This window comes from Lissotriton vulgaris, chromosome 1_2, assembly GCF_964263255.1.
Source record: "Lissotriton vulgaris chromosome 1_2, aLisVul1.2, whole genome shotgun sequence".
Lineage (NCBI taxonomy): Eukaryota > Metazoa > Chordata > Amphibia > Caudata > Salamandridae > Lissotriton > Lissotriton vulgaris.
This window is the reverse complement of record NC_141686.1, coordinates 281,563,607-281,579,543: the sequence shown is the minus strand read 5'-3', so window position 1 is coordinate 281,579,543 and position 15,937 is coordinate 281,563,607. Positions and strand designations below refer to the sequence as shown.

Here is a 15,937-nt window from a genome sequence, read left to right as displayed (position 1 = left end):
ACCTGTACCAGCTATAACTATTTAGAAGTTTGGTTCAATGAAAAGGCAAATCAGGCATCTCACCTTAGACATCTAAGGCCTAAGGGCATGGGGATTATACATAGCCTGAGGCGCCTGAACCGTCATATGCACAGCCCAACAGCCGAGCCAATTCTAAGGGTGCTACGGGCCAAACTACTACCAGCAGTGTCTTATGGCCATTTGGCCTTCCCTGGAAAAATGGATGCATTCTTAGCAAATCTACAAATAAAAGCCTACAAGAAAATATTTTCTGTTCCGCAGCACGCAAGGAGGTCGAGGCTGAGACTCGAGCTGGGCCTGGCAAGCGCAGACCTTCACTGTCTGGGAGACTTAATTAAATTCAACATTCACACTGTACGAGCTCCAGCACAATCTATGAAAGAACAATTGCAAGCTGTGTTCACGGATTAACTTTCTCCTTGGCACAAACAGTTGCATCTCGCTATTTCCACATTAAAGATCGAAGTCACCTCCCTCACTAATCCAACCATCCCCCTATCAATGTGGAAAAAAACAATAAAAAGTCAAATCACTCTAGTATCATTCCAGACAGACGTTGCTGGGCTTTCTAAAAACGCACTCTTCACAGCTCTGAATGATTCGTATATCAATGGGAAACCTCAACCGTATTTCAACTACTCTCTTCACTCTCAGACTCGTAATAAAATACTGTACATGAGGCTGTTAGCTCTACCAATTTTTGATTTTAATCTCAGTGCCTTTATAGCCATTTTCAAGTTACTTGTGGCTAACCCTAAACTGCAAGTCTCTGTAGATTACAGTAATTTATTGCACTAAATGAAATCTATGATTTATTGTTTATTTAAAAATTCATATCTTCGAAATTATCCAGGGGATTTTTGACAATGATGTGTCTATTTAAAAATTAAAATGTGGTGGGCGTGGCTGACCGCTGACAAAGATGGCCGCTCATTGAAGCGACTCTAATCCCCCATCCCAAATATCCGCCACAAGAATCAGTTCCCAGCTGACCAATAAATACCCATCGACTAACCTGGAGCTGGAGAGGTCCGTTCCAGAGACGAAACAAAGCGGCGGGATCGAGAATCGGCAGAGGCCGAGAGGCGGGTTGACTCTGGACACAGCCCGGCTGCTCGGGCTGTGACAAGACACACGACTGGGGAGCAACAGTCCACGAGATCGGGAGGCTGAGCGGGGGCGGAGCCAACCACCAACGGTAGCGACCGAGATTCAATCTGGAGCTGGGTTGGGGACCGAAGTGAAGGCAGAGACTCGCTGGGGGTGGCGATCCTTACCAAGGCCGGAGCACCTCTGCATGGAGGTAAGGGCTCGAGGACATGTAAGCTGTAATATCTGGTGCCCCCTCTCTCCGTCCCCCCTGCGCCCCCTCTGCTGTCTTACTGAGCCGGAGAAACAGAGGAAAAGACTGGGAGCAGCCGTCTGCATAATTGGAGGAGACACATGTGGCGGGCGGCCCAGAGACTCGCAACGGATTCTGCCACTGAATTAGCAGAGCAATCAAGTGCAGAAAGGCCTCAATTGGAGATCTAGGCAGGGTGAAAGTGGCATACTCAGTAACAGAAAATAAACACAGTATTGTATAACAGGAATGCTGCAGGAAATAACAGACAGCCAGGCTGCACATGACATCTTCTTAGGAAGGGTGAAAGAAGAGAGAACTGACCCACCCTGATTCTGCCACAGGCTAAGGCGAAGCGGGGACGAGGCACCTGAAAACCAACAGGCCACAGAGTGAACGAAATTCCCAGGGCTGGCGCTGGTGACTAGGGTACTGCCCCACCCATGAAAACACCGCTCCCTGAACCAGAGACACCGGCAAAAAGGGTAAAGGGAAAACAAAAGACACAAACACACCCTAACAGGAGGGAAAGGACCTAAGGCCGCACACCAGACGGAACTAGAAAGATACACTGCCCCGAGAGTAAGCTCAAACTCAGGACGGAGCTCCAGAATAGGCGCTGCAAGGTACGGCTGACTCAATGGCAGAAGAGGCCCTCATTCTCCGACATGTGATGGCGGCCATACAAGGGGTGCGCACGGTGCTGGAAGGCAAAATTGACACGATGAACTCAGAACTGACACTGGTGAGAGCTGACTTGAGAAATATGGGGGCCAAAGTTAAAGACATGGATGGCACAACAGAGGCATTGAAAACAGAAACCACCTTTCTCAAAACGCAAGTATCTTAACTTAAAAAGTCAACAGCGGAACTTGAGGTCGGGCTTGAGGACGCAGAGGGCTGCTCAAAGCAAAATAACAGCCACCTCCTGGGGCTACCCAAAAAAGTGGAAGGCTCAGCCACAGACCTCTTTGTGGAGGACTTAATATTAAACCAACTACAGCCCAGAGGTCTATCACGATTCTTTTCAGTCGAAAGGGCCCACAGGGTGCGGCCCCCCTGCAGCGGCCGGCTTCTCCCCCTCGCACGATCATTGCGCAAATATTCAACTTTAGAGACCGGGACGTGATCTTACAAGCAGCCCGAAGTGCCCCACCAATACAATGTTAGAACTAGACAGTCCAGTTTTTCGCGGATTTCACGCTCAAAGTCCAACAGATGCGTTGTTCCTTACTGAAAGTCAAAAAAGTAATGAGAGAACAAAATATCAAATATGCCATACTCTTCCCGGCTAAGAGTCGCTGCTGAGGGCAAAACATGGTGCTTCAAAATGGTGGAGGAAGCCTGGGAGTGGTTAGATGGTTTGAGAACATCTTCAGGACCCAAGGCACGTGGGAGATGCTAAAGTCAGAGGAGAAATGGAGAACACAAGGGTCCACAGCACCTGACAGAAGAAGGGAACATCCAAGACGAACCACCTTTGCTCGATAAACCCTAACAAAAATTATAGTACGGACCAAAAGTGCATACTACGAGCAGCTGGACTAGATTAAAGAAACTTTGCGTAGATGGGATGGGAGGGTGGCGGTAGCTTTCTTCCTCTACAAAGTTAGTTAGAAATGTCTTTTGGTGCTGAAGGCGCTCTGCAATTGGGGGTGGTGGGCAGTTTGAAGCTCACTTTGCAGGGAAGCAGGGAGAGGAGACGAAGTTGGGACCAGGTTCAAACGTTAAGTATTATTTGTTTCCTAGCACAGGAAACATCACACAAAGAGCACACACACATACCTCCTACACACCCCAAGTGACAGGACAACATGACAACACATACTTAATCAATAGAGATGGAGGAGTCGACTTGGCAAGCCGGAGATGCGCTACCTAGCACTAGGCCAGCTCTGCCGAAGAAAGCAACATTGTGGCTCCTCTCGTGGAACGTCAACGTGCTGGCGACAAAATGAAAAGAGAAGTAGTACTCCAATACCTAAAACAACATGCTCCCAGCATTGTTCTCTTACAGGAGACGCTCATGACCTATCAAAATGCAAGGCACTAGATGGATGAGGTTACAAGTTGCTGGCACATGCCAACTACACATCAGAGTCCCGAGGGGTTGCAATATTGGTAAAAAAAAACCATTAGCCTTCCAGACACACTCCACCGAAGCAATAAACAGGGCCGATATGTAATAGTATTGGGTAATTGAGAGGGGACACCGATTAATATTATCAGTGTATACAGTCCTCCAAGGCATCAGGAAGCCATAAGACAGAGTTGAGTGAGATATTCCTCTCACTCCCCGACGGCGCTCTGTGCATTGGGGGAGACTTTAACCGCACCTTAGATGACTCTATGGACTGGTGGCCCAACAAGCAAGTAGCAACGAATTGATCCATGTTGGGAGAATTCATAAATGCAATGAGACTCACAGACGTGCTGAGATTTCACAACCCAGTGGAACAGCAATTCACTTTCACTCTGGAGCACACGGATCCCTCTCAAGAATAGACTGTTCTTTTTTTTTTTTTACATTTTTATTAGAAACAAATAGCAGCGTTATTGACAGTACATAGACATCTCAGAAGAAGGTACAAAACTTTGGCATCATGATACAGCCTGCAGTCCACCCGGAGCCCACCCTATCAAGTGGAGAAGTGTGGCTCAAAGGTTCGAGCAAAAAACACAGTTGATGGACAGAATGTAGAACAATGTCATACATTCACCCCAGTACACGGATCTGGGCCTTAATCCATCGTTTGTTTGCACTCCACACCACCCTGGGTTAGACACTGGCTATATGCAAATCAGCTCTGACCCTGTGCCCCATGGGAACAGTCCAGTCCGAACTACCAAGCCATGTCTTTCCCAGACCGGAATCAAGCACCCAAGGACCGGTTTCTGGCTATCAGCCTTCATTCAGCCTGGATAGCTTGACTCCAGTGGTGTGGAGAGCCTGGGACTCACGTCTGAGTATACCCAGCACACTCGGGGTGAAAATTGCAAAAAACACAGTTGATGGACAGAATGTAGAACAATGTCATACATTCACCCCAGTACAAGGATCTAGGCCTAAATCCATCGTTTTTTTGCACTCCACACCACCCTAGACGCATCGGAATGGACTCCTCACGAGGGGAAGTCAGGGCCTCTATCCAGTCCTCATCTGCTATTGTCCCCAAGTCCGCCTCCCAACCCTTCCGTAGCTTCTGCATTGGGTCAGTCCGGTTGTTGATCAGTTTCTTGTAAGTAAGGGAGATGGCTTTACGGTCCATGGGGTCTAGCAATAGTCTGTCTTCAAGAGGAGAGGTGTCGGGGAGGAGGGCGTCCTTAGGGAGGGCACAGTCTATGGCGTGCTGATTTGGAGATATCGGAAGTGTTCTGATGGTGCTAATTGATATTTGGTTTGAATCTCCGCAAAAGACGCCTATTTACCTTCAATCCACATATCTCCCACCGTCGATATTCAGATCATATCCCACTTGTCGAACCCTGCACAAGCGGTCAGTCGACTTAGGACGTCAGGTTCCCACAAGGGGATGGCTTTCGTTAGACGCCCAGGCCATCCCATCCGCTGTTGCACTCCATGCCCCACCTCTATTGTACAGGCCGTAGGGCCAGTCAAACATAATTTCTTGTGATTGGTATAGAGTGCTCTGTTGTAACCTCCCTTTCCCATTAGCCAAAGATATGTACGGAAATTAGGGTGGTTGATGGCGACTAATTGCGAGGACTGATAAGAGACGCATATCTGGCAGCCGGAAACCCCCGTCATATCATCCCATTGTGAGTTTATTTATAGCTATTCGGGGCGACCTGTTGTCTCAAAGAAGGTCTCTGACTGTAGCCTTTATCTGCAAGAAATATGAGTCCGGACCAGGATGGGAGAATTCTGGAGGGCATATAGAAAGTGCGGTAGGGCGAGCATCTTTAATAAAGACGCCCCTCCCAGGAGAGTGAATGGGGGTGTCTTCCAGTGGGTGACATCTGATCTAAACCTCTGCAACGGTCCCAATAGATTCTGTTCATAAAACAATGCTGCGTCAATAGTTATGAAGATGCCCAGATATTTGAATCCTCGGGCCGCTACGGGAATGCTATATCCTCAGGGACTTTGTGGAGGGTCACCCCAGACAGAATACATCTGGGATTTGAACCAGTTTATCTGGTAGCCCAAATGGGCCCCAAATATGTGGAAAATGTGGAGCACACGGTGGAGTGAGCGTGCAGGTGAGGCTAGATAAAGCAGAATATCGTTAGCATATAGTGATATTCAGTACTCGTGTTCATCCGTCCATTTAATGCCTCTGATACCTGGGTCACCTCTAATCCAGACTGCCAAAGGTTCTTCCCAATATATACAAAGGTACTACTGGGCGGCACAGCTAACTACAATTAACCAATGGGTATACATGCCGGAAGTTGAACCATCGCTTAGGATGGATCGCCTGATAAAGCAAGCCGGGCCGAAGACGGCTGAAATGCCAGAAACCGGTCCCCGGTAGCTTGTTTCCTTCCCAGTATAAGAATTGGCTTGGTAGTTTGGTCTGCCCTGTTCCCATGATGCACTGGGCCAGGGTCAGACTAATTTGCATATAGCCAAGTTCTGAGCTAAACGGTGATGGATCAAGCCCTGATCTTTGGACTGGGTAAGAGTGGTCTGCTTAATTCAGACACTCTGTTCATCACCACCCCCTTTTCTGAATAAGGCAGATATCAGTGGGCCTTGTACTCAACGCATCCGAGAACACAACAACATAACCCGACAACCATAACCATTAGCTTCAGGGATGCGGCACACAGGGCTCTGTGCTGGTAACACATGTTGGCCCGGGCCACCCCTTTATGAGAATCAGCAGTCGGGGTCTTATCGAAGCAGGGGTAAATCTTGTCCTTTGACAACCTATGACAGGAATACAGTCTCGCAAACACAGAGATCTTTCATTACATGTAGATCAAACACGTGTTGCAGACAGCCATCACAATGGGGGAGGAAATGCCAGACTACACCCCACTAGAGGACCGCCTCCTTGACGGACACATGACACTTAAAGCCACATCGCTCATATGCAGGAAGATTAGCAACAATATGCCCGACATACTACACCAACTATGGGCGAGGTGGACGGTGGATTTGGGCAACATGGATTAAGAGGAATGGGCAGAAGCACTAGCCATCAAGGATTGAGATTTCAGTACCCACAATTCAGCCCTGCCATCGGCCGGCTCCATCTGATTAGGTTCTCTCAAAAAGCGCCAGGATACCCATAGGGTGGCAGTTGCGCTATACAAGAACTATATACAATACAATACAATACAAGGCATGGGTTTGTCTGATTCAATTAAAAATACTACATAGTGCTTACTATGCATTCACCACCCTAAAGAAAATTGGTAGGTCTCCAACTGAACATTGTCGCCGTACATGTAACTAAAAAGGCACCTTCTTTCACATCATATGGGAATGCCCTGTAATACGACACTGCTGGGAGGCAGTAGCCCCCAAGATGGACAAAATATGGGACACAAACAACACCACCGCGCCAAAATGGTGCTTATTAAATATCTGGGATAAGAAGGTCCCCTCCAGGGGCAGTACATGGATGACAATGGGACTTGCTGTGGCTAAACGCAATGTAGCTCGCTACTAGGGGGAATCGACAGCGCCACGCCTAAGTGAGTGTGAGAAAGACATGGACACTAACATGTTTTTTCAGAAAAATCAGTCTATGTAAGTAGCTGATGCCTGGAGAAATGGTCCAAAATCTGGGGAGATGGAACAACGCTCGTGGTGATATCTGCACCCCACCTGTCCTCAGCATCGAACCATGTGGAGACAATAGCTGTTCGGAGGGGACGAGGGAGGGAGCTGGGGTCCTGATGCGAGGAATCCTCCATTGCCGTTAATTAGTCAATACGATGTGAATCATGAGCTATACTGTTTATGTTCTTTAATATTCAATAAAAAGAATTTAAAAAAAAATGCAACCTAGTTATATAAATTGGTGTTGGATTTTTATTGTGTTGTCTTTTCTGGTTATGCAGCTGATTTGGTACTTCTAAATGCTTTACCCTTGTTCCTTTGATAAAATCTGACTGCCCTGAGCCACATCTACCCAGAATTGAGCTGAGGTTTTACAAACAAACCTGGCTGGACATATTATGGAACTGTGACTTTACTACACGGGCAGGTTGCACAACCACACCATATAATGAACCACTTTCCTCACACTAACAGTGGGAATAATATGTACATTTCTAACATGGTTGGGATATTCCTGACAGCCTATTACCCTAAAAACTACTTTTAGGCACTAAGCTATGAGAGCATTAAGTAGATAACTTTTATCTAGAGTTTCTTGGGATTTAGTGCACTGCATACCTGTTCACAGCGGAGAAGTTGTGGTTATCAGAATTCGGCCGGGCATGTTCCCTCAAAAGGAAAACACACATCAGCTGGGATAAGCTCCTTTCCTCTCTGTATCAGCTCTCAGCATAGGAATGGATGCTGTGGCAGACTGTCAGGACCTCTTGCATTATCCTGGGACGATGATCTCTCTTATTCGTGGTCATTTCCTGTGATTTGTATAGGGTTGACCACAGACGTCTGTCCTACTTCCGGAGAATTTCCACTTAATCCAAGACCTAGCTGTTAAACTGCTGTCTGACTCTAAATCTTGATTCCATCTATTATACTATGTCTTGATATTGTTTTCAAAGATTGCTAAATTCACTGACTAGAATCAAGTGATGCCTCTACTTATAACCACTGTACTAAAATCAAATGTTTAGGGCTAAAATATAAATGTGGGCCCACCAAAGGTATACCATTTTATCTCAGAACTAGTCTGGATATGCATGTCCTTCAATATTATCAATATTTTAAGACTGAAGTTTGTTCAGACTGCAGACATTGAATGGACTATAATAAAATAGTAATTAAACGTTTTGTTCTTGTCTGTTAGAAAACTTGGTTCCTGAATCAATTGTTTGCCCTGGACTAATGAAAGCTCACCAACATTGCATATAGCACATTTGAGCAAAATGGTCAACACGGTCGTTCACCTTGGCTTTATTTTATCCACCTGATTCTATAAGTATTTTGCCTGGTTAAATTGTTTAGTAGGTTTTACTTTTATGACTTACAATGTATTTTTTGTTTAACATCCAATAAAATCAAGGCTTTTGAGACTTTACCAAGCATGCAAGGGGCCGTCCCCAGGCATCGCTTGTTGGGCTCTTGCTTGAGGAGAGGTAGTGAGTGGCTGTCAGTCAGTCATAGGCATGTTAGTTTCTTGCCCACCCTTGGTCCAGGCTCACAGTAGAGAAGGCCACACTTGGTTCTCAATCTGTTATGTTTTTCATGAGAACTAACAGGCACAGACCAGTAGGTCAGTACACCTGAAATCCAAAGCGCGGACAGCTTCATTGCGCTGTTGCCATTTTTTTACCTAATAGCTGATCTGGCTGCCTCGTGGTTTTCAAGGATGAGTGGCATGAGAAGCCTGCCCATCAACCCTTAGCCCAGCAGAACATGGCATATGGCTGACTTGTTTTATTATTAATGTTGGTGCCTCCACTCCACCATAATTCTTACCTTGAGGGAGGAACCTGTAGGTATATATTCAGTCAGTATAGATAACACATCCCACTGCAGATACTTTTTGTTGTTAGTTTATGTGTGTATATATATGTGTGTGTGTGTGTGTGTGTGTGTTTAACTAATTAACAGAATAAACAACGTTTAATCTTTGAATAAGGGACACAGACCTTAGATTTGCATTTCTTGTTCTATGAATCTGCATGTGGTTTGTTCAGACTACTCGTCAATTTAAAAGCTATTCCTTATCAGGGATGAATACTACATTTCTCTTATTCCTTAGAGCGTTCCTATGTGGAACATACTCTGTGCATACTGAGACCGGAATGTACATATCGTAGTACTCCGTACAGTTCGTAGAGTGTTGCATCATGTTTAGTTATGAGTAACTATTGCAGATCTGTCCAGTCTCGTCCATCGTTTAAGGAAAATCTGCATTTTCAATCATAAAATCTACTACCTTGAGCTGGCATTTTACTTTCATGTTTGAACAGCAGCCCCTAATGCCAAGAATGAAATGTGAGGAGCAGTCCGAGTACCTGGACATGATGCTTTTGGAAGCACGATAATGAAACAAGAAATAATTCTAAGTTTCTTAATAACTTGCAGAATAATTTCTGATTATGCCTGTTATTTGCTATTTCTAAAGTGACCTTCAGAATACACCTTTAATCCCCCGGTAACTCCAACACCGACCCCGAGTTTCTGGTACCACCGGTATCTGTAACTTCAGGGAGTGGTGGAGCTACACCACCAAAATCAGGCACTTTCTGATGAGGCCCTACGTGTCTGCAGCACACCAGGCCTTTCTGATATTATTGCTATTACCCCAAACCTCTGAATGCCCTTGTGGCTCTCTGAGACATTTCAGGTATTGAGGTGCCCTTTCAGGGCACCACCATGGAGACTTGATCTATCTGGCTTATATCGGCTCCCTCTGTGATGCTCTAACCTCTTTCACTCTATTGTAGGCATGTTGGCCTTGACAACTAACTTGATCGCAGCCCATCAGCTGTACAACTACATTGCTGATCATGCCAACACTTACCACATGAAACCCCTGCGCATGTGTCGTCCTGCATCGCCAAGCACAGACAGCAAGAAAGCCCAAAGCAGTGAGCAGAACGAGTATGCGCTGGTGTCCATCTGGAACAGGTAAGCAGGTTGGTTTATGGGATAGGGTGCTCTCATTGCGTAGGTACTGCGATGGCGTGTGTGGACTCTGCGGTTCATTGTGGGTTGTATTCATGCACACGTATGCTGCAGTGATATCTTTTCTTGTCAGCATGTTGAGGTATGTGATTTGAGCCTCTACTGTTGTCAGTTCGGAGGACAGCTTGTGTTTACCTCTTATTTATGGCTTGTGTTGGTATAGTTATGTGATTTACATTCTGCAGGATTTTCTGCCTGTGGGTTAGTTGCCTATGGAATTAATATTGCAAATCCTGTGCAGAAGCTACCTATGGTAATTTTGATTCTGCTCAATTTTCTAATTGTCTCAGTATTCTGAAGACTTTAGTAGTTTTTCATGTTCTCCTCCTTAGTTCTGGATCCTACAAGGACTCTGAGGGCCTGCGGCACCACGATGACTTCGATGTGTCCCTGCTGGTGTGCCACAATGCCGTACCATTCGAGGAGCAGCCGGAGGCTGATAAGAATACCCTAAAGTAAGTTAGACCGATGTTACCAAGTGCGTTCCTCAAGCCCATGGAAGTGACTAGAGCAAGAAGCCATGGGTGTCCTTGAATGACAGTTCAGGACAGCATGGGTTGCACGTCTTAGGATCAGATTGCTCTTTTGTGGAAGATGAGTTGCATTTACTGAGCCTCGCTGTGCCTTCTGTGGTGTATTTTCAAATATTACTGTTCACCAAAAAGTAGATGATCATCTAGAGATCCGGAGGTTGTTTCAGTCCTTCCTTGAAGACACTGAGGTAGAAGGAATGATGGTCTCCCATTGGAACTAGTTTGTAGTGCCAGGCTTCTGGGTTCTTCCTGTCCTGCAGCTGATTATCCGTCATGTGTAAATTTATAGTCCTTCTCCGGGAACACCCGATGAATTTCATGCCTATTTTGAGGAAGTGCAAAACCTTGGTATTTGAGCTTACACAGTTCTTTGTAAATTAGTATGAGTATCCCAATGGAAATTTGGGGTAAAATATGTAGGTTTTTATTAGGATGGTGAATTTAGAGTTAGCAGTCAAGTGGAGAATGCTGGTCAAATTATATTGAGCTCTTGCAATGCATTCGCCTTGAGAAACCGAGTAAAGGTGTTTGGAGTATTGATGGTTTGTGGCTTGACCACACCTGGGTCATCGTGCTCTGATGGAAGCCTCTGAAATGCTCAAGGAAGCTGGTGATGGTCTAATCTGGTGAGTTTTTCAGGGAAGAAATATATGCATCCTGTTCAGAGACCCCATCATAAGCAGCCATATGAAACATGGGCTACAAAAATATATTTTGCACCAACATAGATTCCAAAATATAGACTGCCACAATCTCAAACTTATCTGAATATCTTTGTACAGCAATGCCCCTGGATGTAATTCCTAAATGCAACAAACTCAGTTACCATCCCGTTGAATACCGTGCTAATGTACTTTTCTAAATTAATTTCTAGCATGATGGTGCGATTTGGTCAGAGATCTTCAAACTTTTTGATGCCGAGACCCTCTTGTCAAACTTTGTTAGGCGTAAGGACCCCCTTCTGACAAACATTTCTAGAACCTCATCATCAACTATCTACAACCATGAACGCCCCCAATTCCCACAGCAAATTACGGTGGGGAAATAACATTAAACAGTGTTTAGCAAACCAAAGGTCAGCGAACGTGGGGGCGTGGTCAGAGGTGTAGCTAAAAACAAAGGGGCTCATTTATGAAGAATTGGTGTAGGGCAGAGATGCAGTTCTTCTTGCTGTGCTGCCCTACGCCAATGTGAAAGGGCAGGAATGCACCGTATTTATGAAATACTGTGCATTCCTGTCTTTTTCCCTTGGGCCCAAATTGCTGCCTTGCACCAACATATGCAGTATTGTTTTTGTACCGGAAGTGGCACCTTCCGTCACAAAAACAATCCCGAGAGGCATTTTCCTTTTTCTATGTGCAGAATGCACCACACATGGAAAGAGGAAAACACTAGGAGAAATTAAAACATTTCTCCTTGTTGCACCTTCTCTGGGTAGGCGCTCGTTTTTGGAGCTGCCCTAGGTTTCTGTGATTTTGTAAATGTGCGGCAGCATCAAAATCCATGGGTGTTGCGTGGGAACCCCACGTAAAGCCCATGGAACACCTCCTTGGCGCAGAGTAAGGCAACACAGGGACTTGCGCTGCTGTGTCTTACTCCATATCTATGAGGCCTTGCTAAGCCATGTAGAGTGACTTTGCATCGCCTCATAGGTATGGTTGAGACGCTTGCGCCACTGGAGCATCTCAGTTCTATCTCGGCTGGACTACGGAAGTGCGCTGATGTTAGGGGTAAACCAGGCTGAGGCATCCAGGCTTCAAAGTGTACAAAATGCTGCAGCACGGGCCATTGTTGGTCTTCCCAGACACTGCTCTGTCTCCGGCACTATCTCTGCCCTTCACTGGTTGCCGGTCAGACAGAGGATTAAGTTTAAAGCGCTCTGTCTGGCCTTTAAAATCATGAAGCTCTCCTCGCCGCCGGCTCTGGCCAACTTGCTCATCCCCTACATCCCTTTGAGATCTTTGAGATCGGAAGCTCTTCATCTAGCGGTCTGCCCCCGCTTCAAACTCAGTAGAATGGGTGGCCGCTCTTACCGGGTGCTTGCCGCAGGGCTGTGGAACTCGCTCCCGGTGCACATTCGAGCCTTGAATGTCCTGTCCACCTTCAAGCGTGCTATTAAAACTTTTTTGTTTCCTGTTCTTGAGTTGTCGCTCCCCCTTTTTTTCCTCTCTTCCTGCGTGTTATGTTATAGTATCTGTCTAAGCGCCAGGACGCCCCTTGGCTGGGGCAGCTGTGCGCTATAAAAATAATATTAACATAACATAACATAACAATAAGTGATGCTCTGGCGATGCAAGCCTCTCATAATTAAGCACCCAAATATTCTGTACCTCTTTTAGGTCTTTCACCATCGGGTATCTACATATAAAATAATAGGCAGCGTAAATGAAAAATAAATTTAAAAACTTGTTAGTAGTAAATGCACTGTAGTATTTTATGTAACCTCTACTATTTAATGTACCCCAGAGGTCTGTGTCACCAGAGAGCCACAGAATGAATTCTTGATTGGTGTGCAGTGGAGAATAGTGATGTGTATTTTTGGTGCTACAAGGTCACAGCCTGTGACAGAAAGCACTGTGAATATGCAAGTCATTATTTTATACTTGCATTGCACACAGTGTAAGATAGAATGCTGGAAAAATTGCAGATAGTTTTACGATATTTATTTTTATTGTTGCCAATTCATCTTCATCCTATGTGGATGCCAACAATATCATGCTCAGCAGTGATTGGGTGGTGGGGGCTCGTGGTAGTCTCACACATTGATTCCTAAATGCTGTCCAGTTAATCTGTTAGAACATTTGATTAAATAATTGCTTTCTGAGAAATCCACTTTCATTTACTCCACTCTCTCTGACCATCCTGCCGGTCTAGCTATACTAACAGTCCTAATTATATGTGCTCGGTTGTTATTGGCTTTTCCCAAAATGAAAAAAAGGCCAAAACATATATGTCAAAAAGCTGGGTAACTGAACTGAGCCATTTGACACCATTCCAGGGATGATTATTAGAGTTTACGTGACATCTGCCTGTATAGTTTGAGCACTGTGCACCACTCTGGGTCCACTGTCGGGTGCCTTCGGTATCTTTTGAGGAAGACATGGAAACTTCTTACTTGTTAAGAGGCCACAGTGAGCAACAGATTCTCTTAATAAGTTCAGGACTTATGGGCAGGCGATTCATCTTCATATTGAGGTTGACCCCATTTATAGAACAGGTCTTCTAGTCGGTAGATCCATTTCCCCATGTCAGGCCTCAGCCTTTTCAGAAGCATGTCCTACTTTGGTGCACAAACGCACTGCGATGTGCCCAGAGCTTCCCAGGCTGTTGTCGAGCCTGCAAAAGATAAAGGTCTATAGGTATTTTTATTTATTTATTTTAAAGCTTTTATATAGCGCTGGCTAGACCCGGAGGTATCAGAGCGCTTTACATGAGCATCAGATCATAGTTACAAGTTACATCGTTACAAAGGTTACACAGTTATTAGAGCATGGCAACATAGTTACTTGTAAGGTCGAGATAAAACAATAAGCACAGATATGTAAGGGGAAAAGCAGGCAAGGGGAAAGATTCAGGGGAGGGGTAATGAAGGCGGGAAAGAGAAGAGGAGGGTTCAGGACACAGCATGGAAAGAGGAGGGGAAGGGGGACGGGGACACAGACCGGTAGACAAGTCAAAGCAACTTCCAAAGTTCAGTAAGCTGTGATCCCAGGGGAAGTGGTATCACTTCTCTATCTCTGTTGCAGGTGGCTCCCTTTACGCAGTGGACTCTCTCAGAGGGGTCTCTGAGACTCCAAGGCCTACATACTGGATCCTCCCCCAAAAAGGGGAGAGGGAGTGCTTTGGCAAGGGGTGCCATACCATACCTCAGCCATGAGTGCCTCCCTTGGGGCAGTGGACTCTTTCAGCGGGTTTGCTGAGCCTCCAGAGTATAAATATTGTATCTTTCCCCAACAAGGGGAGAAGGAGTGCTTAGTCAAAGGGCAGAGAAGTGTGGCTCACTGGTTAAAGGAGGCAGACCTGGAAGCAGAGGTCAGCCCGGGACCAGGGTTCAATTCCCGGCTCGGCGGGGTCTTGAGTCCTAAAATGTCCATGGACTCGACAATTCTCGCTCCGTTGCCTACTCGATTCACGGGTTCACACTCTGCGACTCTGGGCAATAGCTTGCTTAATCTCCACAACGGCCCCTCGCGGCAGGATGCCTGGCTTTCACCTTGCGGATACCCTGCCGGGGTTATCTCACAGGGGAATACCAGGACGGGTTCCCTAAGCAAGCGCTTAGAAACCGCTCGGTGATTTGCGCTATATAAATTCCTGTACATTTACATTTTACATAGGACAGGGGGCTAGGCAGCCTAGATTCAGGGGAGAGGGGATAGGAGCTAGAGAAGTAGACAAAGAGAGAAAGAGTACTAAATGGGAACACATTTAAAATAAAGAGTTATTATATAGCGCTGGGTAGGTGATGGCATGGGGAGTCCACAACCCATCTCCTCTTTAGCTATATGGTAGCTCCACCGGGAATCAGCCAAATAGCTTGGTCACTACAGTCTGGGGTAAGTTCCACAGGTTCCAAGTCCTGATGTGTAAGCAGTTTGGGGGATAGGTTCAAGGTCTGGTCAATGTCCAATTGTCCCAGGGAAGTAAAACAACGTGGAGGGGACCACTGTGGAAGCCATCTTGGTGTCAGGCAGGGGACTGTACTGTACACTGGTGGCCATCTTAAGGTCAGGCATCTGGCAGTTAGTCAATTTCCAGGACAGTGGCTGCCAGAGAATAACAAATCCAGCGTGCACACACCATCATGCGCACAGACATGCACAAGCACATACAAATTTGGGCACACACACTCATGCGCACATACACACACACACAAGCACATAGACAAACATCCAAAAACACAAATACACATAAAATCCAATGCTCTAGTACAAAAACAACCAAGTACATGCACACGCAAACACCATCACATGCACAGACATGCACAAGCACACACAAATGCGCTCACACTCTCATACACGCACAGACTCACACACACACACACACAAGCACACATACAGAAACTACCAAAAACACAAGCACACACACAATCACATGCTCCAGAACAAAAATACCCAAGGACGTACACACAGGTACATGCACACACACACCATCACATGCACAGACATGCACATGTGCGCACACACTCATACGCAAACAGAGGGCGCACATAAGCACGCATACAGAAACATCCAC

At 46.0% G+C, this 15,937-nt stretch overlaps 1 protein-coding gene across 7 annotated transcripts in view; it reads left to right on the top strand.

Moving 5' to 3' along the window:
- SZT2 (SZT2 subunit of KICSTOR complex) overlaps positions 1–15,937 on the top strand; it is a 1,033,029-nt gene that overhangs the window by 1,004,910 nt on the left and 12,182 nt on the right. For all 7 annotated transcript variants that reach the window (XM_086953216.1, XM_086953214.1, XM_086953218.1 and 4 more), the window contains 2 exons: positions 9,929–10,112; positions 10,502–10,624. In XM_086953216.1, the coding sequence (XP_086809342.1) occupies positions 9,929–10,112; positions 10,502–10,624 (307 nt within the window). The remainder of the gene's footprint in view (positions 1–9,928; positions 10,113–10,501; positions 10,625–15,937) is intronic.